Source organism: Mixophyes fleayi, chromosome 4 (assembly GCF_038048845.1).
Source record: "Mixophyes fleayi isolate aMixFle1 chromosome 4, aMixFle1.hap1, whole genome shotgun sequence".
Classification (NCBI taxonomy): domain Eukaryota; kingdom Metazoa; phylum Chordata; class Amphibia; order Anura; family Limnodynastidae; genus Mixophyes; species Mixophyes fleayi.
Genome location: NC_134405.1, coordinates 47,289,832 through 47,311,760, shown reverse-complemented (window position 1 = coordinate 47,311,760; position 21,929 = coordinate 47,289,832). Strand labels below are relative to the sequence as shown.

Sequence of the window (21,929 nt, the reverse complement as noted above, 5' to 3'; positions counted from 1 at the left end):
GACAAAATGATGTAATTCGGTGCACCCCGCCCCCTTTCCGCTCGCCTACCACACCCCCCATGTGGGATCACCCAGAGGATAACAATATACAGTTTGCAAGTATGAGGTAGGTCTGGGGGCTAACTGAGCTAAAAGACCCAATGTGACCTCTACAATTCAGTATGTAAAATATCCTATAAATATTTATCTTGTGTACAATGACCAGCATCTGCTTCTATTCCCTCAGTACCCTGTGCTTATCTTAACTTTCTTTTGAATGATAGTAAATATGTACTGTAGATTTGTCCTTCTCTGGTAAGTGCAGGGTATTGTGACAGCAGTGCTGGTCAGAGATACTATCATGCTGATGAGATTTAAAAGAAAAACAGTGCCTGAAATAAGTAAACTACACCAAACTAGCTGGTTAATGCTACATTCACTGTATAAACAAAGGATCCCAATAGATTTACCAGCATTTATCAGCTGTCCTTTGTCAGGGCTGTTTGGGAGTCAGTTTGTCAGTGTTGGGAGCATCAGATAAGACTGTTATCTTAGCTCAGTCTTTTGTTATTGTAGGAGATCAATGGTGGTCAGTTAAGTTGGGTACACACCTATGTAATCTTACTACAGATGCAGTTTCTGTAATGGTTTCACCAATGATTGAAAGTCCCAATGAACATGAAGATTCATGTGCAGACTTTACCTTCAGATCTGTGATCTTCATCTCATACCCATCTGCTGAACAGATTGTGACTCTACAGTCTACAGGTCTCTGCCTACGCTGCTGGTTGTGAGTGCGCACAGACTTCCACATTTACCCGACATCGTTCTATCGTTGATCGTGATTTTTAAGAAGTTTATAAAACCATATCGACAGATCCAATGTGTTTTGGTACGATAAAACACTAGAGATGAGCGCACTTGGATTTTGTGAATCCGAGCCCACCCGAACCTTTCCGATCCGAGTCGGATCCGAGACAGATCCGGGTATTGGCGCCAAATGAAAACTTGAAACTGAGGCTCTGAGTCATAATCCCGCTGTCGGATCTCGCGATACTCGGATCCTATAAATTCCCCGCTAGTCGCCGCCATCTTCACTCGGGCATTGATCAGGGTAGAGGGAGGGTGTGTTAGGTGGTCCTCTGTCCTGGTAGATCTCGTGCTGTGCTGTTTAGTTCTGTGCTGTGCTGTGTTTTGCAGTATCAGTCCAGTGGTGCTGTGTGCTGTGCTCTGTCAATTTTGAGTTCAGTGGTGCTGCTGGGTCCTGTGCTGTGTCCTGTTCAGTCCAGTGGTGCTGTGTCCTGTGCTCTGTGCTTCTAAGGGCATAGTTATTTCCCCATTATTCCCAAGTGTTTTAAAAAATAAAAAAAAGTTATTAAAAAAAATACCAAAAAATAAATAATTTTAAAAAAAATTAAATTACAACAAAATTTGCAAAACCAATCCTGCAGTATATAAGCCCATTGGTACCGCAATATTATATTACCAAGTTCACTGATTCAGCAGTATAAGTCCAGTGGTACTGCTATTACAAAGTTCACTGATTCAGCAGTATAAGTCCAGTGGTACTGATATTACAAAGTTCACTGATTCAGCAGTATAAGTCCAGTGGTACTGCTATTACAAAGTTCACTGATTCAGCAGTGTATAAGTCCAGTGGTACTGCTATTACAAAGTTCACTGATTCAGCAGTATAAGTCCAGTGGTACTGATATTACAAAGTTCACTGATTCAGCAGTATAAGTCCAGTGGTACTGATATATTACAAAGTTCACTGATTCAGCAGTATAAGTCCAGTGGTACTGCTATTACAAAGTTCACTGATTCAGCAGTGTATAAGTCCAGTGGTACTGCTATTACAAAGTTCACTGATTCAGCAGTGTATAAGTCCAGTGCTACTGCTATTACAAAGTTCACTGATTCAGCAGTGTGTAAGTCCAGTGGTACTGCTATTACAAAGTTCACTGATTCAGCAGTATAAGTCCAGTGGTACTGCTATTACAAAGTTCACTGATTCAGCAGTGTATAAGTCCAGTGGTACTGCTATTACAAAGTTCACTGATTCAGCAGTATAAGTCCAGTGCTACTCTCCTGTGCCGCATATAATTTTTAAAGGCTTTGCCGAGTGTGTGTGGCTTAGGGGTACGCTCTCTTGTGCTACATATAATGGAAAACAAAAATTTGGAGGATAAAGTAGGAAAAGATCAAGACCCACTTCCTCCTAATGCTGAAGCTGCTGCCATTAGTCATGACATAGACGATGAAATGCCATCAACGTCGTCTGGCAAGCCCGATGCCCAATCTCCTAGTACAGGGCATGTAAAATCCAAAAAGCCCAAGTTCTCAAAAAATAGCAAAAAGATAAACTTAAAATCATCTGAGGAGAAACGTAAAGTTGGCAATATGCCATTTACGACACATAGTGGCAAGGAACGGCTTAGGCCCTGGCCCCTGTTCATGACTAGTGGTCCAGCTTCACCCAAGGATCTAAGCCCTCCTCCCCCCCCCCCCTACAAAAAATTTAAGAGAGTTATGCTGTCAGCAACAACAACAAAACAGCAAAGAACTCTGCCTTCTAAACAGATGACATCACAAATCCCCAAGGCGAGTCCAAGGGTGTTGTTGGTTGTGAACCCTGACCTTCCCATCACTGTACGGGAAAGAGGTGACTCCATCTAGCATTTGCAGCACGCCCTCTGCATATGCTGGAAGGATCACCCACAGTCCAGTTACAGATTTGGCTAATGAAGGTGTGAATGTTGTACATCGGGAGGAGGATATTGATGTAGCTGGCGCTGAGGAGGATGTTGATGATTATGATGCAGACAGATACCAAATTGCCTTTCTCAATTTCTATTTATATTCTAGATTATATAACGGCTGAATAGTTTTCTATTTTACTCCTAGTGGAGAGGGGATCTGATGCAGACAGATACCAAACTGCCTTTGTCCATTTCTTTGTATATTTGAATTTCTAGTTCTACAGTCTATGCAGGCTGCTTTATTTATATTCAACTACAAGTGTAGGGCGGGGGGGGGGGGGGGGGGGGCATAGATAGCCACCAAAGTAACGTGGTCCATTTAATTTCACTTTCTAGCTCCACAGTCTGTGCCGCCTGCTTTTTTATCTTCAAAGTATTTATATTTACAAGCCTTGCAATCTAAATTAACTAGAGGTGGTGACGTGGTAGAACTCAAAAAGGCAGTTTGGAAGCCCCTGTACAAACTGGCTCTATTTTTTAACTGAGTTGTCCCCCCTCCAGTGTGTACTCGGAAAGAGTTTTTAGTGCAGCGGGGAACCTGGTCAGTGAGCGGCGAAGGAGGTTGCTTCCTCACAACGTTGAAAAAAAATTATGTTTATAAAAATGAATAATCAATTCCTCAATGAAGTACAGCACTGCCCTCCAGATAGTACAGAGGGACCTGTGGTTGTGGAGTCCAGCGGGGACGAATTGATAATGTGTGAGGAGGAGGAAGTACACACTGTAGGGGGAGAGGAATCAGAGGTTGAGGATGAGGACGACATCTTGCCTCAGTAGAGCCTGTTTAGTTTGTACAGGGAGAGATGAATTGTTTTTTTGGTGTGGGGGCCCAAACAAACCAATCATTTCAGTACAGTTGTTTGGTAGGCCCTGTCGCTGAAATGATTGGTTTGTTAAAGTGTGCATGTCCTATTTCAACAACATAAAGGTGGGTGGGAGGGCCCAAGGACAAATCCATCTTGCAACTCTTTTTTTGACATTATGTGACCATTCAACAGTCGTTTGCCATGTTCAAAAAGTAAAAGAAAATGCCAACAAATTCAATAAATTAAATCAAAAGTTAAATGCCCTGTCATTATTTAAAACAAGAGGTTTTGACGTGCTAGAATTAGTGTAGTGTTAAGATGTTATAAACACTACACTTGGAACTTGGAGGAGGTATTGTGGCCCCGGTATCAAATTGGGTACCGGGGCCACCCCAATACGCAGTCCAGATACTTGTTTGGTGGAATTCTGACCAGTTGAGGGTTTTATTATTATAATGTGGGGACCACTCTATACCACACTACCACTCTATACCACTCTATTTAATACTTTAATTCTATTTAATACTTTAATTCTATTACTAATTCCCATAAAGAGGAACTGCCGCTAAACCAATTTTACCAAAAGTATAATATGACTTACAAACACTACACTTGAAAGATGGTGCCTTTAAATGAAAAAGTCAGTCTTCATTGCACGACTATGTGCAACAGGGACAGTTTTTTGGTTTACAAAGTCAACCAATAACACTTCGACACTGTCTGTCTTTAACATACTTGATGGGATCTCAATGACGAATGGTCTGTACCATGTTTGGAGGAGGTATTGTGGCCCCGGTACCAAATTGGGTACCGGGGCCACTCCACTATGCAGTCCAGATAGAGGTGTATCAGCTATTAAACAACGTTGACTGTTGCTGCAAAATTTTTAAATAATATTGTGGGGAACACTACACTACACAGTCCATAAACTTTTTGGGTGGAATTCAGACCCGTGGAGGGTTTTTTAATAATATTGTGGCCCCGGTAAAAAATTGTGTACCGGGGCCACCCCACTACGCAGTCCAGAACCTTTTTTTTGGGAATTCAGACCCGTGGAGGGTTTTTTAATTATATAGTGGTGACCACTCCTCTACACAGTCCAGATACATTTATTGGTGCGAATCATACAAGTTCAGGGTTTTTAATTTATATTGTGGTGACCCACTCCTCTACGCAGTCCAGGTACATTATTCGGTGCGATTCATACCAGTTGATGGTTTTCTTATTATATATATTGTGGTGACCCACTCCTCTACGCAGTCCAGGTACATTATTGGTGCGAATCATACAAGTTCAGGGTTTTTAATTTATATTTTGGTGACCCACTCCTCTACGCAGTCCAGGTACATTATTCGGTGCGATTCATACCAGTTGATGGTTTTCTTATTATATATATTGTGGTGACCCACTCCACTACGCAGTCCAGGTACATTATTGGTGCGAATCATACAAGTTCAGGGTTTTTAATTTATATTGTGGTGACCCACTCCTCTACGCAGTCCAGGTACATTATTCGGTGCGATTCATACCAGTTGATGGTTTTCTTATTATATATATTGTGGTGATCCACTCCTCTACGCAGTCCAGGTACATTATTGCTGCGAATCATACAAGTTCAGGGTTTTTAATTTATATTGTGGTGACCCACTCCTCTACGCAGTCCAGGTACATTTTTTGGTGCGATTAAGACCAGTTGAATGTTTTCTTATTATATTGTGGGGACCACTCCACTACGCAGTCCAGAAAGATATCTCGTTGCAACGTTTTGGACTAATAACTATATTGTGAGGTGTTCAGAATACACGGTAAATTAGTGGAAATGCTTGTTATTGAATGTTATTGAGGTTAATAATAGCGTAGGAGTGAAAAACTTGATTTTTGAACTTTTTATGCTTTTTTCAAAAAAAATCCGAATCCAAAACCCTAAATCCGAACCAAAACCTTTCGGCAGGTGTTTTGCGAAACAAATCCGAAGCCAAAACATCACGGAAATCCGAAGCCAAAACACAAAACACGAGACACCAAAAGTCGCCGGTGCACATCTCTATAAAACACGATCGTGTGATTATACACACTGATGCAATATCTGATCAAACGGTCGTGGATCATGTGATCTGCACAATAATTGCATAGGTGAGTATTGAGGTTTCGGTAAACACAAGACACAAGGTTGAGTTCTAGGCCTGGTTATAGTAATGCATAAATGGCCACTCTCCCGGATTCCAGGTAGGTTTCCCAGACTCCCTTGAGTGCAGGCCATTCTCAGGAACACTGCACACTTCCTAGTGAAATGTGTAGGATGAGAGTTTCTATGACGCGATTCGTTGCAAATCCTGTTATGTTGGCCCCATCCCTGCATTATTACGTAGTGGGTGCGGCCATGGGATTTGCAGAGCACCAAACCCCCCCCATCCTCCTCACTCTTCACACTACCTCTGGGATCTGCCAGAGGTGAGGAAACAAAAACTGAAAAGTATGTAGAAATGTGAAATTTAAAACAGGCTTTTTTCTTTTCATTTCTATACTTTAATTTTCTATTAGTCACAGCAAAATGTACATTTTATATAATATAAATTAATTTTATTAAAGTTTTCCTGCACCTCTTTTGTTTAAGGAAACTTGTATTTTAGGTTTATTGATCCTTATATCACCATATTTTTGTAATTAAGGGCCCCATATAATGTAACTATACATTATAGCAGACCTGGCTTGCTAATTTGGTAACTTTTGACCAAACTGGCCCTATATTGCAATCAGAATGGATCTACTTAGACATCATCATCATCAACATTTATTTATATAGAGCCAGCAAATTATGTAGCGCTTTACAATTGGGAACAAACATTAATAAAACAATACTGTGTAATACATACAGACAGAGAGGTAAGAGAACCCTGCTCGCAAGCTTACAATCTATACATAATGGCAAATATGATCAGCAATGGCTACCATTAACATATGGTGCAGGAAGGGTACTATGTGATCCAGACCTGAGGCCTAGCTCCTAAAGAACCAGTGGTCAGTGGAATTTGGCCCTCGTTGTGTTGTCAAATTACCAGAGATGCTTGTTCGGCAATCTGTCCAAAAAAAACAGATAGTGGGCAGGGTAACATCAGCAGTATCGCCTCCCATCCACTTCTTGGTTAGTATTCTCATAGAATGACCCTGTTTTAGACCATCATTCCTCCCCACTGTCCTAATTTAGGCAGGACAGTTCCGATTGGAGGACTCTATCCCCCTATACAGCCCGTGGATATCTATTTTCAGTGGGCTGGAAAGTTGGGAGATTTGTGTGACCTGTTCACTGCTGCAGGGATGGGGAAATGCACACACCAGTTGTAATATTTGGGTGTTTGGAGGGGGAGGAGAGGTAAGGGGCAGTCTATGCCATGTGATTATCCCATGTCCATAGTCAAGTTGCTGCAAAGTTGGGAGGTATGAAACATTCATTTCAGGCATGTAGCAATTTAACAATATAGTCATTCACTTCTACTGCCTAGAGGAATATGTCACCTATATTACTATATGTATATGTGTTAAACTATAGTTGCCTACTCCCCTGGAATGTCCAGGAAACTCCCGTATTGCTGGGAGTCCTCCCGCACTCCCAGGAGAGCAGGCAAACCTCCTGATTCCCAAAGAACTCAATAGTAGGGGGGGGCGGGGGCTTGTGACGCAAGTCGCGTGTATTAAAGTATATCACTGAAGCGTACGTATAATCATTATATATATATATATATATATATATATATATATATATATATATACAACTAATAAACTAAATATTATCTGCTCATAAATTACAGTGTAATGGTACCAATATGAATACGAATTATATAGATACCTCACCATGCCTCCCTGTTCACTTGCCATACCCATACTCTCACCTCGCCCAACTTCACGCTCCTGTCCACGCACTCCCCGCGCACCGCTAACCTTGCCAACCTTATCCCCATCTCCCCTCTCCCCTCCGTCCCTTTCTCCTGTGCCCTCTGGAATGCTAGATCCGTCCGCAACAAACTTCCCTCTATCCGTGACCTCTTCTTATCTAACTCTCTTAACCTTCTTGCCATTACCGAAACCTGGCTCACCGATTCCGACACTGCCTCCCCTGCTGCTCTCTCCTATGGCGGTCTCTCCTTCACCCACTCCGCCAGACCTGGAGACCGCCCAGGCGGAGGAGTGGGCATTCTCCTATCCTCCACCTGTACTTTCAGACTCATTCCTCCTGAACCCTCCCTCTCCTTCTGCTCTTTTGAAGTCCACTCTATCCGTCTCTTCTACCCCATCCATCTCCGCGTCTCTGTCATATACCGCCCCCCTGGGCCCTCCTCCCTTTTCCTTGACAACTTTGCTGCCTGGCTCCCACACCACCTCTCCTCTGACATCCCCTCCATTATCCTTGGCAACTTCAATATCCCTATTAACAACCCCACCGACCCTGCTTCCGTCAAACTCCTTGCCCTTTCGTCCTCCCTTGGCTTCTCCCATTGGACCTCCTCTTCTACCCACTGCCTTGGTCACTCCCTTGACCTTGTCTTCTCCCACCGTTGCAGTCTGTCCGACTTCTCTATCTCCCCCTTTCCACTCTCGGACCACCATCTCCTCTCATTCTCTCTCCTCTACTCCTGCACCCCTCCCCCCACCCAAATCTACCCGGTCCAGGCGCGATCTCGACACCCTTGATCCTGCTATTCTATCCTCTTCTCTCGAAACTCTCCTCTCTTCCCTTTTCACCCTGTCCTGCCCTAATCAGGCGGCCTCCCTCTATAACCAAACCCTCTCCTCCGCCCTTGATGCGGTTGCCCCTGCCCAGCCCATCCACCTTCGCTGCTCCAATCCCCAACCCTGGCACTCCAAACTTACCCGTTTCCTCCAAAAATGCTCTCGTACTGCCGAACGCCACTGGAGAAAATCTTGCTCCCTGGCTGATTTCCTCCACTTCAAGTTTATCCTCTCCTCCTACAGCTCTGCCCTCTCGCTCGCTAAGCAATCCTTCTTTAAATCCCTCATCTCCTCCCAGTCCTCCAACCCCCGCCACCTCTTCGCTACCTTTAACACTCTCCTGTCTCCCCCACCTCCCCCCTCCCTTCCTCCTTATCTGCCACTGACTTCACCTCCTTTTTCTCCTCTAAAATCACGGCCATCAGACTTGAAATCTTCTCCTCCACCCACTCTTCCGCCACCCACCCTCTCGCCCTTCCTACCCCCTCCACTCTCCCCCCCCTCTCCCCCCAGCCACCAACTACTTCTCTCCTTCCGCCCCACCTCGGGTGAGGAAGTCCACTCTCTCATTTCTTCTTCCCCCCCTTCTACCTGCCCCCAGGACCCCATCCCTTCTCACCTTCTTCGCTCCCTTTCCACCTCCACCTGCTCCCACCTCGCTCACCTCTTTAATCTGTCCCTCTCCACCGGCATCTTCCCCTCCGCCTTTAAACATGCTCTCGTCTCACCCATTCTCAAGAAACCCAATCTTGACCCCACCTCACTCTCTAATTACCGCCCCATTTCCCTTCTCCCATTTGCCTCCAAAATACTCGAGAGACTTGTCTGCAACCGTCTCTCCACCTACCTCTCTGAACACTCCCTCCTTGACCCTCTCCAATCAGGCTTCTGCCCCCTCCATTCCACTGAAACTGCCCTGGCTCAAGTTACGAACGATCTCCTCTCGGCTAAAGCCATGGGCCACTACTCCCTCCTGATTCTCCTCGATCTCTCAGCGGCCTTTGACACCATTGACCACCCCCTCCTGCTTCACACCCTTCAGTCCATTGGCCTCTCCGGTACCGTCCTCTCCTGGTTCACCTCTTACCTTGCCGACCGTTCCTTCTCTGTTTCCACCTCTGATTCTCTCTCCCCTTCTTCCTCCCTTCCAGTCGGGGTCCCTCAGGGCTCTGTCCTTGGACCCTTACTATTCTCACTATACACCTCTTCTCTGGGTGCACTCATCAGCTCCTTCGGCCTCAAGTACCACCTTTATGCTGATGACACTCAACTCTACCTTTCCTCTCCTGATCTCTCTCCCTCCCTTCTTTCCAGGGTATCCGCATGCCTCTCTGCCATCTCCTCCTGGATGTCCTCTAGATTTCTTAAACTCAATCTTGCTAAAACTGAACTCATTGTCTTTCCTCCCTCTCGTACCTCCTTCCCCTCTGACCTCTCCATCACTGTTGACAACTCATCTATCTCCCCTGTTCCCCAACTCCGCTGCCTAGGTGTCATCCTCGACTCCTCTCTCTCCTTTGCCCCTCACATTCACTCTCTCGCCAAATCCTTCCGTTTCCAGCTTCGCAACATTGCCCGCATTCGGCCCTTCCTCTCCCAGGATGCCACCAAATCTCTCGTCCACTCTCTGATTATCTCCCGCTTGGACTACTGCAACCTCCTCCTTATCGGCCTCCCCCTCTCTCATCTCGCTCCCCTTAGATCTGTACTTAACGCCGCTGCTAGGCTTATTTTCCTCTCTCGCCGTTCCACCTCTGTATCCCCACTCTACCAAGCCCTTCACTGGCTCCCCTTCCCCTACAGAATCCTTTTCAAGCTCCTCACTCTGACTTACAAGGCCCTCGCCAACTCCACTGCTCCCTACATCTCTAACCTTATCTCTATTCACACTCCCTCCCGCTCACTGCGATCGTCCAACGATCGTCGCCTCTCTTCCACTCTGATTACCTCCTCTCACGCACGTATCCAAGACTTCTCCTGCGCCGCTCCCCTCCATTGGAACAAGCTCCCCCGCTCCATCAGAACTTTCCCTAATCTGTCCTCTTTCAAACGAACATTAAAAACCCACCTTTTCCTTAAAGCCTTCCAGTCTCATGCCTAAACTCCCACCTGTCGGCTACCTCTCTTTCTCATCCCTTCTTCCCTTCTCCCCCTTCCTCCCGTCTCTCCGTCTCATCCATGTGTCTGTCTGTCTTCCCCTCCCTTTAGATTGTTCGCTCCTTTGAGCAGGGCTCTTCTACCTTCTGTTTCCATCACTTTTAACTGCGCTCTCCAGCTACTCAGCTCACCTCCTCTCAGTCCCTCTGCCCTCTGTCTCCTCTCGCTTCTCTCCGCTCCCCTCAGTGACTCTCAACCTGTCATCCGTGCCCACCCTCTTGGGCCATAGTTACCTGCCTGTACTCACTTTTCCCCTCCCTCCCTCTCTTTCATGCTGTGCCTGAGCCCCCAGAGTTATAGTGCTTACTGTTACTTGTACTGTGCTTTTTCACCTTGTACTGTGCCATTGTTTGTCCTTGTACGGCGCTACGGATACTTTGTGGCGCCCTATAAATAAAAATTAATAATAATAATAATAATAATAGATAACTAAATGTTGTAATGCGAGTGTGTGCGTGCGTATTTTACCGTGCGAACGCACCACGACACGTGTTACGTAGCGTACGGATCGCATTTGCATGGCTAATCAATATTAAACCAATATACTTTCGTTCATCCAATTATACGACTTCAACACGTGTCATCGTGGCCCCGGCCCCTGCTGTAATTGGTCAAAAATATTGATTGATGTTAAGAGGTGAGGCCAAATGAGGCAGTCCTCCAGGCCCCACCCCCAACACGCCCACCTCCCCCTGATCTCCCGGAGCACTAATTGCCAATGTTGGCAAGTATATGTTAAAGTGCACCTGTCAAAGACGCAGACAGCCCATTCGTGGGTTTAAGCAATAGTCATAAGAATTCAGCCTGTTTATTCACTAGAATTAGAGGCATATCTCCGTGCCTCATGCCTCAGTAATGTTACTTGTTCCTTGTGAATTGATAGACTGAAGAGTTGTTCAGCTCACAAATAGCTGCCCCCGTTGTGTGCACAGATCGGTCCACTGTAATGTAGGTGAAAGGGTTACGTAGGCGTAGTCTACTATAAAATGGGAATGTTTTTGCCTTATGAAAAATCTCTGTCAAAATAAAAGGATGAACATTTTAATGATTCTAAAACATAATTATACAGCCTAATATGGTGAGGCAATGTTTAATTAAAATAATAAATATAAATATGATATGGTGTTAGAGATGTGACATTTTGTCAGTGTCACCTATAATGGGAGGCGCAGATCTAGTGTGACTGAGGCATAGGGAGGACTGTCTAACTGAATGCCTGTCCGTGTCAGAGCTTGATGTCTGAGAGGAAGTTCTGCCCATTGCATCATTTTGACATAAGTTCTAGACACACCTCTGCAAAGAAACACATGCAGTGTGTACAGACAGGATACTAAAGGCAAACTGGGAAATCTCCACTTCAAGTCATGCATATGGACGGAGTTTAGCATATTCAAAGAAGACAACTGGTGATATTGAAAGGTTATATGGCTATGAGGAGATATAGGGAGAGATCATGGGTGGGGTTCGGAATAATGATGATCATTATTCCGACAAGACTTACCCCAACGTCTTCACAGCGAACAGCTACTGTCAGGCGCCGTCCGCACGGCCGCCTGACTGTATGATCGCGCGTCTGGTTGCTAGGCAACCAGACGCGTCATTTCCGGATCCTCGGCCGCCTGACCTCTGCAGACAGCGCGACCCGTTGCTAGGCAACGGGACGCTATAGTGATTCCCGGCGCTGAGGATGACAGCGCTGCAGCGCTGATTCTATTGGAGCACTCCAGTATTTAAACCTTCTCTGGCCCTCCTACCAGTGCCAGAGTATCAGGTCTTCCTGCCTCCAGCGTTTCTGTGTACCAGTTGCTATATTGTTCCTGACCTTCCTCGTGCTGCCTGTGACCCTTTTGACCCGGACCGTTTGACCACCCCTATCTGGATTCTGCCTTGTACTGCGCTCCCTGTAGATTACCGACCCGGCTTGCCTGACCATTCTTCTGGATTTCCCTTTGTACCTCCTCTACTTGAACGTTGCCGAACCGGCCTGTCTGACACTCCCTTGTATCTCGCTGTGGACTCTAGGAAGGACCGCGACCTGCGTGTCCCTGCAGCGGAGTCCATACTTCCTTGCGGGGGTTCCTGGTGAATACCAGGGGCACGTTAGACTCCGCGCCTTCCTCTGAGTTGCGCCAACAACAGCAGGTACCTTCTACCAGTCAAACACCCACTACAGTCGTGACAGCTACTTCCCAACCAGGCTCCAGGGCGACTGATGTGACAAGAGACTGCAAGGCAATGCAACAAATGAAGAAGCCGGTGAGAGTTGATGATGTCACTGGCGACCACGACACTGTTATCGGTGGTAATGTAAGTATACTGGCATGGACAATGTACAACGCTTTGCAAAGTACATTGTCCATGGCCACATACTTACATTACCCCCTTAACAGCACTGATAAAAGTGTCGCGGTCGCCAGTGACGTCATTAACTCTCATCTGGATCTTCATTCCTCGCAATGCCTTGCAGTCGGTTGTCACATCAGTCGTCCTGGAGCCTGGTCGTTAAGGAGCCGTTCGGTGTGAAGACGTCGGAGTAGTCAGCATCGATATGCTGACTTCCACCGCAGATTATATGGAGCAATAGGAGTTATAAGTAGAAGTTATATGGAGCAAAAGAAGGAGATACAGGGGTCTGTGCATCAATAAGATATAGTGCAACTAAATATGCATTGCTGCACACCGCAGTGATGCATATTTAGCACTGGTTGAATGCACCATACTCTCAGGGCCCCGGCGCATTGACTGCTCTCCTGCGATCCAATTTTCCTATATACCGGCAGCCTAGCGCATGCGCACAGCACTAACACTTTATCATATTCAGACGAACCCAAAGAGGCTCAGCAGAAACCCACAGGAAATTAAAGGTTACGCCATCCTGAGATGACATAACCTGTCTGCACAATGCAAAGCTTATCAAAGCTTGAAACATTGCAGAATATCGCAGTCCAACCTAGTAATCTATGGGGACTGTGATGCTGCACGATATTTGCCTAAATGGAGGAAATTTCTGTGAAAGCTCCGTTAGGCTGTTAATGCATGTCAAACATACATAAAAGTATAGTTGCCTACTTTCCCGGAATGTCCGGGAGACTCACGGACTCCCGAGAGACCAGGGCAACCTCCCGGGTCCAGCTCACCTCGTTTAGGTTGATAGGCTGAAATGGGCAAAGATTAACAGGGGGCGAGGCCTAACGCAACAATTCACGTTGCCATGCCCCCAAGATGGAGCGCCCCACCCCCTGCCCCCCATAGCATAGGTGTCTACATTTTATATATGCCCTCTGGGAGATTCTGATGACGTCAACTGCAGGGCAAGGTGTATGATGAGTGGCGTTTACGCGATACGTTCCAGTCCACATGTCCATCTAATGACTGATCTCATGGGAGGTCTCCTAATAATCTGGTGGTCTCCTGGGTCACGCCTGGTTAGTAGGATTAAAAGTTCTGTCTTTAGTTTTCAGTTCCACTAGTTGGGGAAAAAAATTATTAAAAATAGGGGGGGGAATAAAAAATAATATTTTTTGCAATAATTCTCATGTGAAAAATGATTTATTGAAATAATAAAGCAATTTTCTTTTCAGCCTTTGATAACAGGGAGAAGTCCTGTCAACAGCAAAACAAACAAAAACTTCTTCTTTCCATAAATAGGGATTTTCTCTGTTTAATAAATAAGCACCTTAGAGCTTTACAAGGAGTCACAGGAGGAGTCTGTTTATATGACGAGTTATAGGTCAGTAACCTCATAATTAATAGCAAACAGTGCACACAATTCTTCATTTATTGTGCTGCTTGCTGTTGTCCTCTTCTGGTAGGAGAGTGTTAACTGTAATCCGATCAGGGCCTGGAAAGGTGAGGTCCTGCCTCCTGTCACACCTTGCAGGTAGCTGGTATTTGGAAGGAGTTAGGGCTGTACAGGCAGGCAGTGGCTTGTATATCAGGAGCGAGTGCTTGTGTCTCAGAGGGGGAGGAGAACTCTGTGCCCTTATGGAAGAAACCAAGGAACAAGGGGCATCTACTGGGTGACATTTCCCGAGGTGGACAGTGGTAAGGATAATATGGAAGCTTGTTTGGATAGACTGGACTGTAAGCTAGAGATAGGGAACAGGGAGAAGTCACTGAGTGTAGTACATGAAGTAGGAGAGGATTGGGAGGTACACCGATACCTAGGACAGAGATGACGGGTGTAGGTATTATGTATATATGTGTGAGACAGTACGATAGGAAATGCATTCTGCTGTAAAAAAAAAATATATATATATATAATATATATATATATATATATATATATATAAAAATCAAGAGTAAAATACTTGCCAGTGCACTTTCTATATACATTGCTTTTTTTTAATTAATGTGCAAGTCTGCATTTTAGAAAACCAGCCAAAAGGTATTTGTCTGAAGTGAATGAGATTATGCAAAGTTACAATGAGAATGGATAGATAAGATTGTGTTTATCTATTGTGCATAAGCTACTGTCATTTTATTGACTGATCGGCTCCATGATGTTACCTTGCTCTTTGTCGTCTTATTATGGGTAACCCTCATTGTTACCATTCAGGATTAATCTTTTTTTTTATTCTGTTGACTGTTTAAAGCAAGCATCAAGCTAATTTAAAAAAAAAAAAAAAAGTATTTAAAATATACAGGAGTAGAGGAGACTGTCCTGTTTGGAAATGCAAGGCTGTGTGCCTTTATTCATATACATTTGATTGAAGCTTGTTTTAAACATTTTTATTAAACAAATAGCACTTTATTCATAATTGTGTGAGCTGTCAGACTGATTGATTGTGAGGAAAGCCATAGACTGAAATGGAGCAGTGCCCTACTGGACAAATGAATAATGTCTAGAGATGCTCATTCACGTTCAGGGTAGACTGTTTGCTGTTCAAACATGGTCAGACCTGTTCTACTTTCATGAATTTAGCTTGATTTTTTTTTTTTTTTTTTTTTTTTAATCCATTAATATTTGGAAATATAGCAGTGAATTGTCACATTTTTGTACTGATTCAACAAACCAGTTTGAGCATTACTGATAATGATCTCGAATAACAAATCACCCACTTTTGGCATTTCAATGGTTTTATTCACCAAGAAATGTTCTATATAACACACAATGGTTTCAGTATCAGTAACCTTCACCTGCAAATAGGCGAGGCATCCGTTTTGTGGCCTAAACCAAAATTTAGGAAAATGCAGCCAATTACTTTACTACTAGAAACTAATGACTGCCCTGAAGCTTGACACACAAAATGGCTGCGTCCACTCTGTGGAAGTGACGGATACACTTTTAAGTTCTCTTAAAGTAACCCAACCTGTGAATATGTATATCCAACCCTTTACATAAAAATATTTGACAGTTTTACCTCAGAATACCCATAAGGCTCTATATTCAGCACAGCGGTAGTTAATTATGGATTAAACCGATTTGTTGCTCAGTTGTACTACCATGTGTAATGTATACCTTTAATGCTTCGAATAAAAAACAAAAACTGAAGTAGTCTAAATATTATTATTAATAATAATAATGCAACTGCCTGCTGTGTCTCTTAATCCACTCTATGGGGCAGATAGGCGAAAAGCCCTATTGCTTGTGAAAATAGAAATTTGTAATGTCATAATAAGTGGTCTGTTACAACAGATGAAAATTATTTTAAAATGTATTCTTTCAATAAAACATTTTTCAACATATATATTTTTTTAAAAAGTTTTTAAACACATGTGCACATCTGCAGTGAAGTGATTAGTTAACACATACCGCTCTATTAATTTCTTAACTTTTGGTGATAACTGAATTTTATCATCATGATAAGTGACAATAAAACAAAGCAGATGATAAATAGGCCCCCAATTATTAATCCACTTTGTGGTTTCTGTCAGTTTGAGGGAGCTGTCTCAGCAGTAGTTAATCTATGATTGCTATTTCTATTTTGTCAGCTGAGTTGTTTAATCGTGTACTCTTGTGGTTGACTTTCCTGTGGTTAGCATTGCATTTCTACAATCTGCAAGACTAGCCTGGTGAGAGCAGACTGAGGAGGATGTGATTACTTCTGGTTAACATTTGAGACTTTATAAACTTAAAGGGGATTTTCAATTCTGAACAGCACCTGTTATGTAGCCATGAAGTGCTTTGGCAGCTGTACCTAAATTTTCTCAAATAAAGACATTTTAGACAAAGACCTTTTACCTTTCTCGAGTGTATTTTTTAGATATTGTTTTATTCTTTTACTGTATTTTTAACTTCCTGTATTTGTGCTTCTCTTCAGGATTTACTGAATCCCTCAACATGAAGCAGTGCTTTTATAATGAAAGCATTGGATTCTTCTACAACAAAAGTGGGAAAGACTTAACAACCGAATGGCGACCAAAAGACAGTCTAGTGGTCGGACTAGGACTTACTGTATGTGTCTTTGTGCTTCTGACCAACATAATGGTCATCACAGCTATAATTATAAACAAACGCTTCCATTATCCTATCTACTATCTCCTGGGAAATCTAGCAGCCGCAGATCTGTTTGCTGGCGTGGCTTACACGTATCTAATGTTCCACACTGGGCCACGGACCGCTACACTGACTGTGAAAACGTGGCTCCTCCGACAAAGTTTACTAGACACCAGTCTCACAGCTTCAGTGGCCAATCTACTGGCAATAGCGGTAGAGCGGCACCAGACTATCTTCACCATGCAGCTCCACAGCAAGATGACCAACCAACGTGTCTGCATTCTCATCGCCTGCATTTGGCTCACAGCCTTGTTACTGGGTCTCATACCATCTTTCGGCTGGCACTGCATTTGTGACATTGAGACTTGCTCACGAATGGCCCCGCTTTACAGCCGGAGTTATCTGATCTTCTGGGCGGTATCCAACTTGGTGGCCTTTTTGATTATGATGATCGTCTACCTGCATATCTTTGTGTATGTCAAGAGGAGGATGGTGAGAATGTCCAAGCACACCTCTTTCCATCCAAAGTACCGGGAGACCATGATAAATTTGATGAAGACTGTGTTCATCATTTTGAGTAAGTACTTTATCACTTCATTTATCTTGTAGTACAAAAATTTAACCATAGGAAAATCTAGCAGGAGAAGAAGTAAATAATTTTGTGACTCATTATGCTATACAAATTTTTTCTTTTGGTATAGGTTATGTCACCTTTGTGTTAATTTAAAAGGTTTCAACTTCCTAAGACATTATTTATACCTCTCACCCCCAGGGGGGCAAGCCTATTAAGAACATTTTAAAGGAATACAAATGCAGGTGGCCCAGTGACCAAGCCCAAGGTAGCCCACTACGGGACGGGCACAGGGGTCAGATGACCCCCCTGCCTAGTCTGCCCCTACTCACCCCTCAACACAAGGACCTTTATTTGAGTGGCATTCCAATCCAGGGACCCTTTATTGATCAATTCAGCAGGGTCCCGCTAGTTCCAATTACAGAGGACCTCTTCTGGCCAGCCTCTGAAATCATCTCTGAACCCTGGAGGATCTGATGCAGAGCTAGAAATAATTATTGGTCGCTGTTTGGATGGTCCCATTGCTCTTCAGATCAGAAGTTCGCTGTCTTTTCTAGCCATGCGTCTGATCCCTCCATCCTCCGGCAATCAAATATGCTAACAAAAACTAATCAGTGGAGATCTCCAGACCTATGAAAACCAGGAGATGGGGGTGGTTTAGGTTTGGTATTTTCCTGTAGAGCTTTTCAATACCTGCTAATAATCCTGATTGGAAAAACGGGACAGATTAGGACACACTTCTGAGAAACCAATAACATGTGTAGATCTAACCAAATCACACTCTCCTTGCTTGATGCCTTGCCCCTTTTGATAGCCAAAAATCTAAAGTGTCCAGTGAAAATCTGGATCGTTGACAAGTATGGAAGTAGGAGGTACTTATAATGTGCCTTATGTAGAAAAAAACAGAAAGAATGTAGAAGGTGCACAGTACTCTAATACATATGCTTGCTTGTAGGAGTAGAGAGATATTCATAAAACTTAACTTTTATTAGTACAAAAAAGTGAAATAAACCAAAACCATGAATTTAAAAACAAATGTGTGTTTTTAAAATCCACTGATTTGGCTAATAGCCTCGTATCAAATATAGTCAGGGATTGAATTTGAGGTAGCAATTATTATAAAAAAGTAATGATGTAGTATTATCACACTGCATCAAAAGATGCCCAATCCATTTGTGTGAATAAATCACAGTATAATAGCTGCTTCCATTACCACAATATATAACTGTGTACTAAACTGGTAGGATGAGCAAGCTACACCTAGTTGAGATATCCCCCTATTTGATAATGCAACGTGTCTTGCTAGCTACCTAACTAATGCTCCTACTAACTTTGGATCTACTGGAGCAATGAATGAAAACGAAATTCCCTATGATCAAGAGAGGCAACACACTCAATCAGCGGAACGCCGACGCGCATGGCACGACCAAGCACACTGAATTCAATTCCTGCCTATATTTGATACGAGGCTAATAGCTCAATCAGTGGATTTTAAAACACACACACACTTGTTTTTAAATTCATGGTTTTGGTTTATTTTGCTTTTTTGTACTAATAAAAGTTACGTTTTATGAATATCTCTTTACTCCTACAAACAAGCATATGTATTAGAGTACTGTGCACCTTCTACATTCTTTTTGTTTTTTTGTCCATGCAATCTACTGTTAGGTGCACCCCCTTTACCTTTAATAATAATTAAGATATATTTAGCCAAGATAATAAATAGGGATAACGTCTTTTTCACTGGGGCGACATAATTAGATTCTCTTTCTTTTCTTTATCTTATTATTTTCTCTGTTAGCTTATTTACAATGTGCCTTATGTCTCAGAAATATTATTAGTAAAGTGATACATTGAATTGTGGGTTTGATTCCAACCAGGTCCCTATCTGTGTGAGTTTGCAATTTCTCCTTGTGTTTGTGTGAGTTTCTTTCTGTGTTCTGATTTCCACCCATAGTCAAAATACATGCTGGTAGGTTAATTGGCTTCTGGTAAAATACCTTAGTTTGTGTGCATGTATATGTAGTAGAAAATTTAGACTAGAACTCCAATGGGACAAGGACTGATGTGAATGATTACACATTCTCTGTAAAGTGCTGCATAATATAGTGGATATATCTAAGAGTTATATAAATAATAATAATAATAGTAATAAATATTGGCTTATCCACAAAAGGCCTCCACTGTGAATAGCCGACAGGTCCACTTTAAGTGTCCATTTCAGTGGTTACATAAAGAGTGAATTTAGGCTCCTGCTTCAGAAATGCTTGGTATACAGTAGAGGAACAGCGCACACGGGCCCTGTCATACGTGTAAGAGCTGTCGTTGTTAAACATGAGGAATTTAGATTATGGAAGGTGTGGTAATTGAGTTCTGCGTCTGTAAAGTTACAGGATGTTGCCATTGGTGACCAATCCAATCGGGCGTGGTCTCTCATGACACACAGGTAAACATTTGAGTGTGTGTGTGTGTATATATATATATATATATATATATATATATATATATATATTATATTCCCTTTTTTCGAGTGTTTATTTGCAAATTGCACAGGAAATCTTGAGGTAATCTTACATTCCTGTCTTCTGATATGTTCTGGTATATTCAGTGGCCTTGTGGTTTTACTGCAGAACTCAGCTGAGGTTGTTCATTTATTGTAGTGGATTGCATAGCAGGGTGTTTGCTCAGGCAAATGATATATGATTATATCATATACTAAAAGAATACTCTGTTCTTAAAAGCACATTACTAACCCATACTTGCCAACCTTTAGCAAGTTAATTCCGGGAGATTCCAGGCAGGTGGGCGTGGTGATTTGCGTCATTTTGGCTCCGCGATTCACCGTGAATCGCGTCATTTTGAGGAGCATATTGCCATATGCGGGATATTTGCCTGCTCTCCCGTGGGACCTACCCGAATATCGGGAGTCTCCAGGACATTCCGGGAGAGTTGGCAAGTATGTACTAACCTCATTTGATCTAAATATATCTATATAGAAACATACCATATTTCCTACTCCCCCCGGAGTGACTGTGTGGCTGGCGTGAACACTCCTCAGTAGCAGCTTCTGTAAGAGTACTACTTGCTGGATACGCGGACATTAATATTAATTACCAGTGGGTTCGCGCCTCACACTTTGTAACAATGGAAGGGGTGCAAATTAGTTTATTAATTTGCACATAAAGAAAATACTGACTTTTTTTCAGGTGCAATTACTTGATAGCTTTATTTTTACACTGAAATTTAAAGTTGATCTAGGACATGCGCTATCCCAACAATAAATCTGTCCCCACAATTTAAATTTACCTCCCCCTCCAATGTAACATGGTTTTGACCAGGTGCAAAGTTACTCCTTTTTTTACGCTTTGCCCTCCTTAATGACTCAGGCCCTTTGTGAATAAGCAATACTTTGTGACTCAACCGAACATGTAATTTACAGAAAAACAATTTGACTACAAGAAAAGTGTCTGTTGCAGGCTTTTTGTGGTGCTTTGTTCCCAAATCAAGCAATGGGAATATCTAGATCAGAGATTTAAAAGGGGGCGTGGTCAGTGCGCAGTGGGTTTGGTCACACCCCTCAGGTGGGTGTCTAGTGCTCTGAAACGCTAGGCCGCTCCCAACACTCCCTCCCCTTAAATCACCCATCAATTGCAGGGGGCCCCAGAGACACCTGCCTCTTATGCCCTAGGTACCCGATCACTATGGTTAGAGAAAACATATTTCCTGCAAGTCAGTACAAGCGCTACGGAATTTGTTGGCACTATATCAACAAATGATGATGATGAATGTGCTGACCGCAGGACAGAGGGATAGCCCCCTCAAATCTGGGGGCAGCAGTGGGGAGGTGCGTGTGTGTGTGTGCGTGTGTGTGTGTGTGTGCGATGGAGGATGGAGCAGAGGATCCAAAGATGGCGGCCTGCTGTGCATAATCTCTCAGTTTTCCCCTACAAAAGTGTCTTCTCTGAAAATTATGGCATAAAAGCAAACAATATTTTCACTTTTACATTCTTGCACACAACATAAATAAAGAGAGAAAACAAATGAGGCTAGAGTAATGTGAAAGGCACACTAGCTTTTCTTTTTTTTAAAAGCTTTCACATATGATTCACATAAGGGCAGCACCCCCCCCCCCCCCGACAATCCTCCGTGCGCCGCTGGTAAGCTCCAATGGGGCAGAGACTGATGTGAGTGAGTTCTCTGTACAGCGCTGCAGAATTAGTGGCGCTATATAAATAGCTGTTGATGATTATTGATATTGCAACTGTAAAGTAGTTTTTTTTTTTTTACAGTTCCTCTCTGGCTATTACTACAGCATCTGTTAGTCACCAAAAACTCATCTACTGTTATAGGGCAAACAGGTGAAGTATAGGGTGAATGTCATGTGGTAAAGGAAACCGGATGTATATGTGGTTCATGTGCTCAACAATGGATTAAGATTTGAAGCTTGACATTCTCGATTTCACATTTGCATTGTTAAATATTCTTATTTT

At 43.3% G+C, this 21,929-nt stretch overlaps 1 protein-coding gene across 2 annotated transcripts in view; it reads left to right on the top strand.

The window, feature by feature from the left end:
* LPAR2 (lysophosphatidic acid receptor 2) overlaps positions 1–21,929 on the top strand; it is a 45,214-nt gene that overhangs the window by 3,957 nt on the left and 19,328 nt on the right. The window contains exons 1-2 of one of the 2 annotated variants that reach the window (XM_075206875.1): positions 14,131–14,473; positions 16,693–17,445. In XM_075206875.1, the coding sequence (XP_075062976.1) occupies positions 16,713–17,445 (733 nt within the window). In that variant the 5' untranslated portion in view covers positions 14,131–14,473; positions 16,693–16,712. Of the gene's footprint in view, positions 1–14,130; positions 14,474–16,692; positions 17,446–21,929 lie in introns of those variants that run through there. The other variant, XM_075206874.1, reaches the window with a different exon arrangement.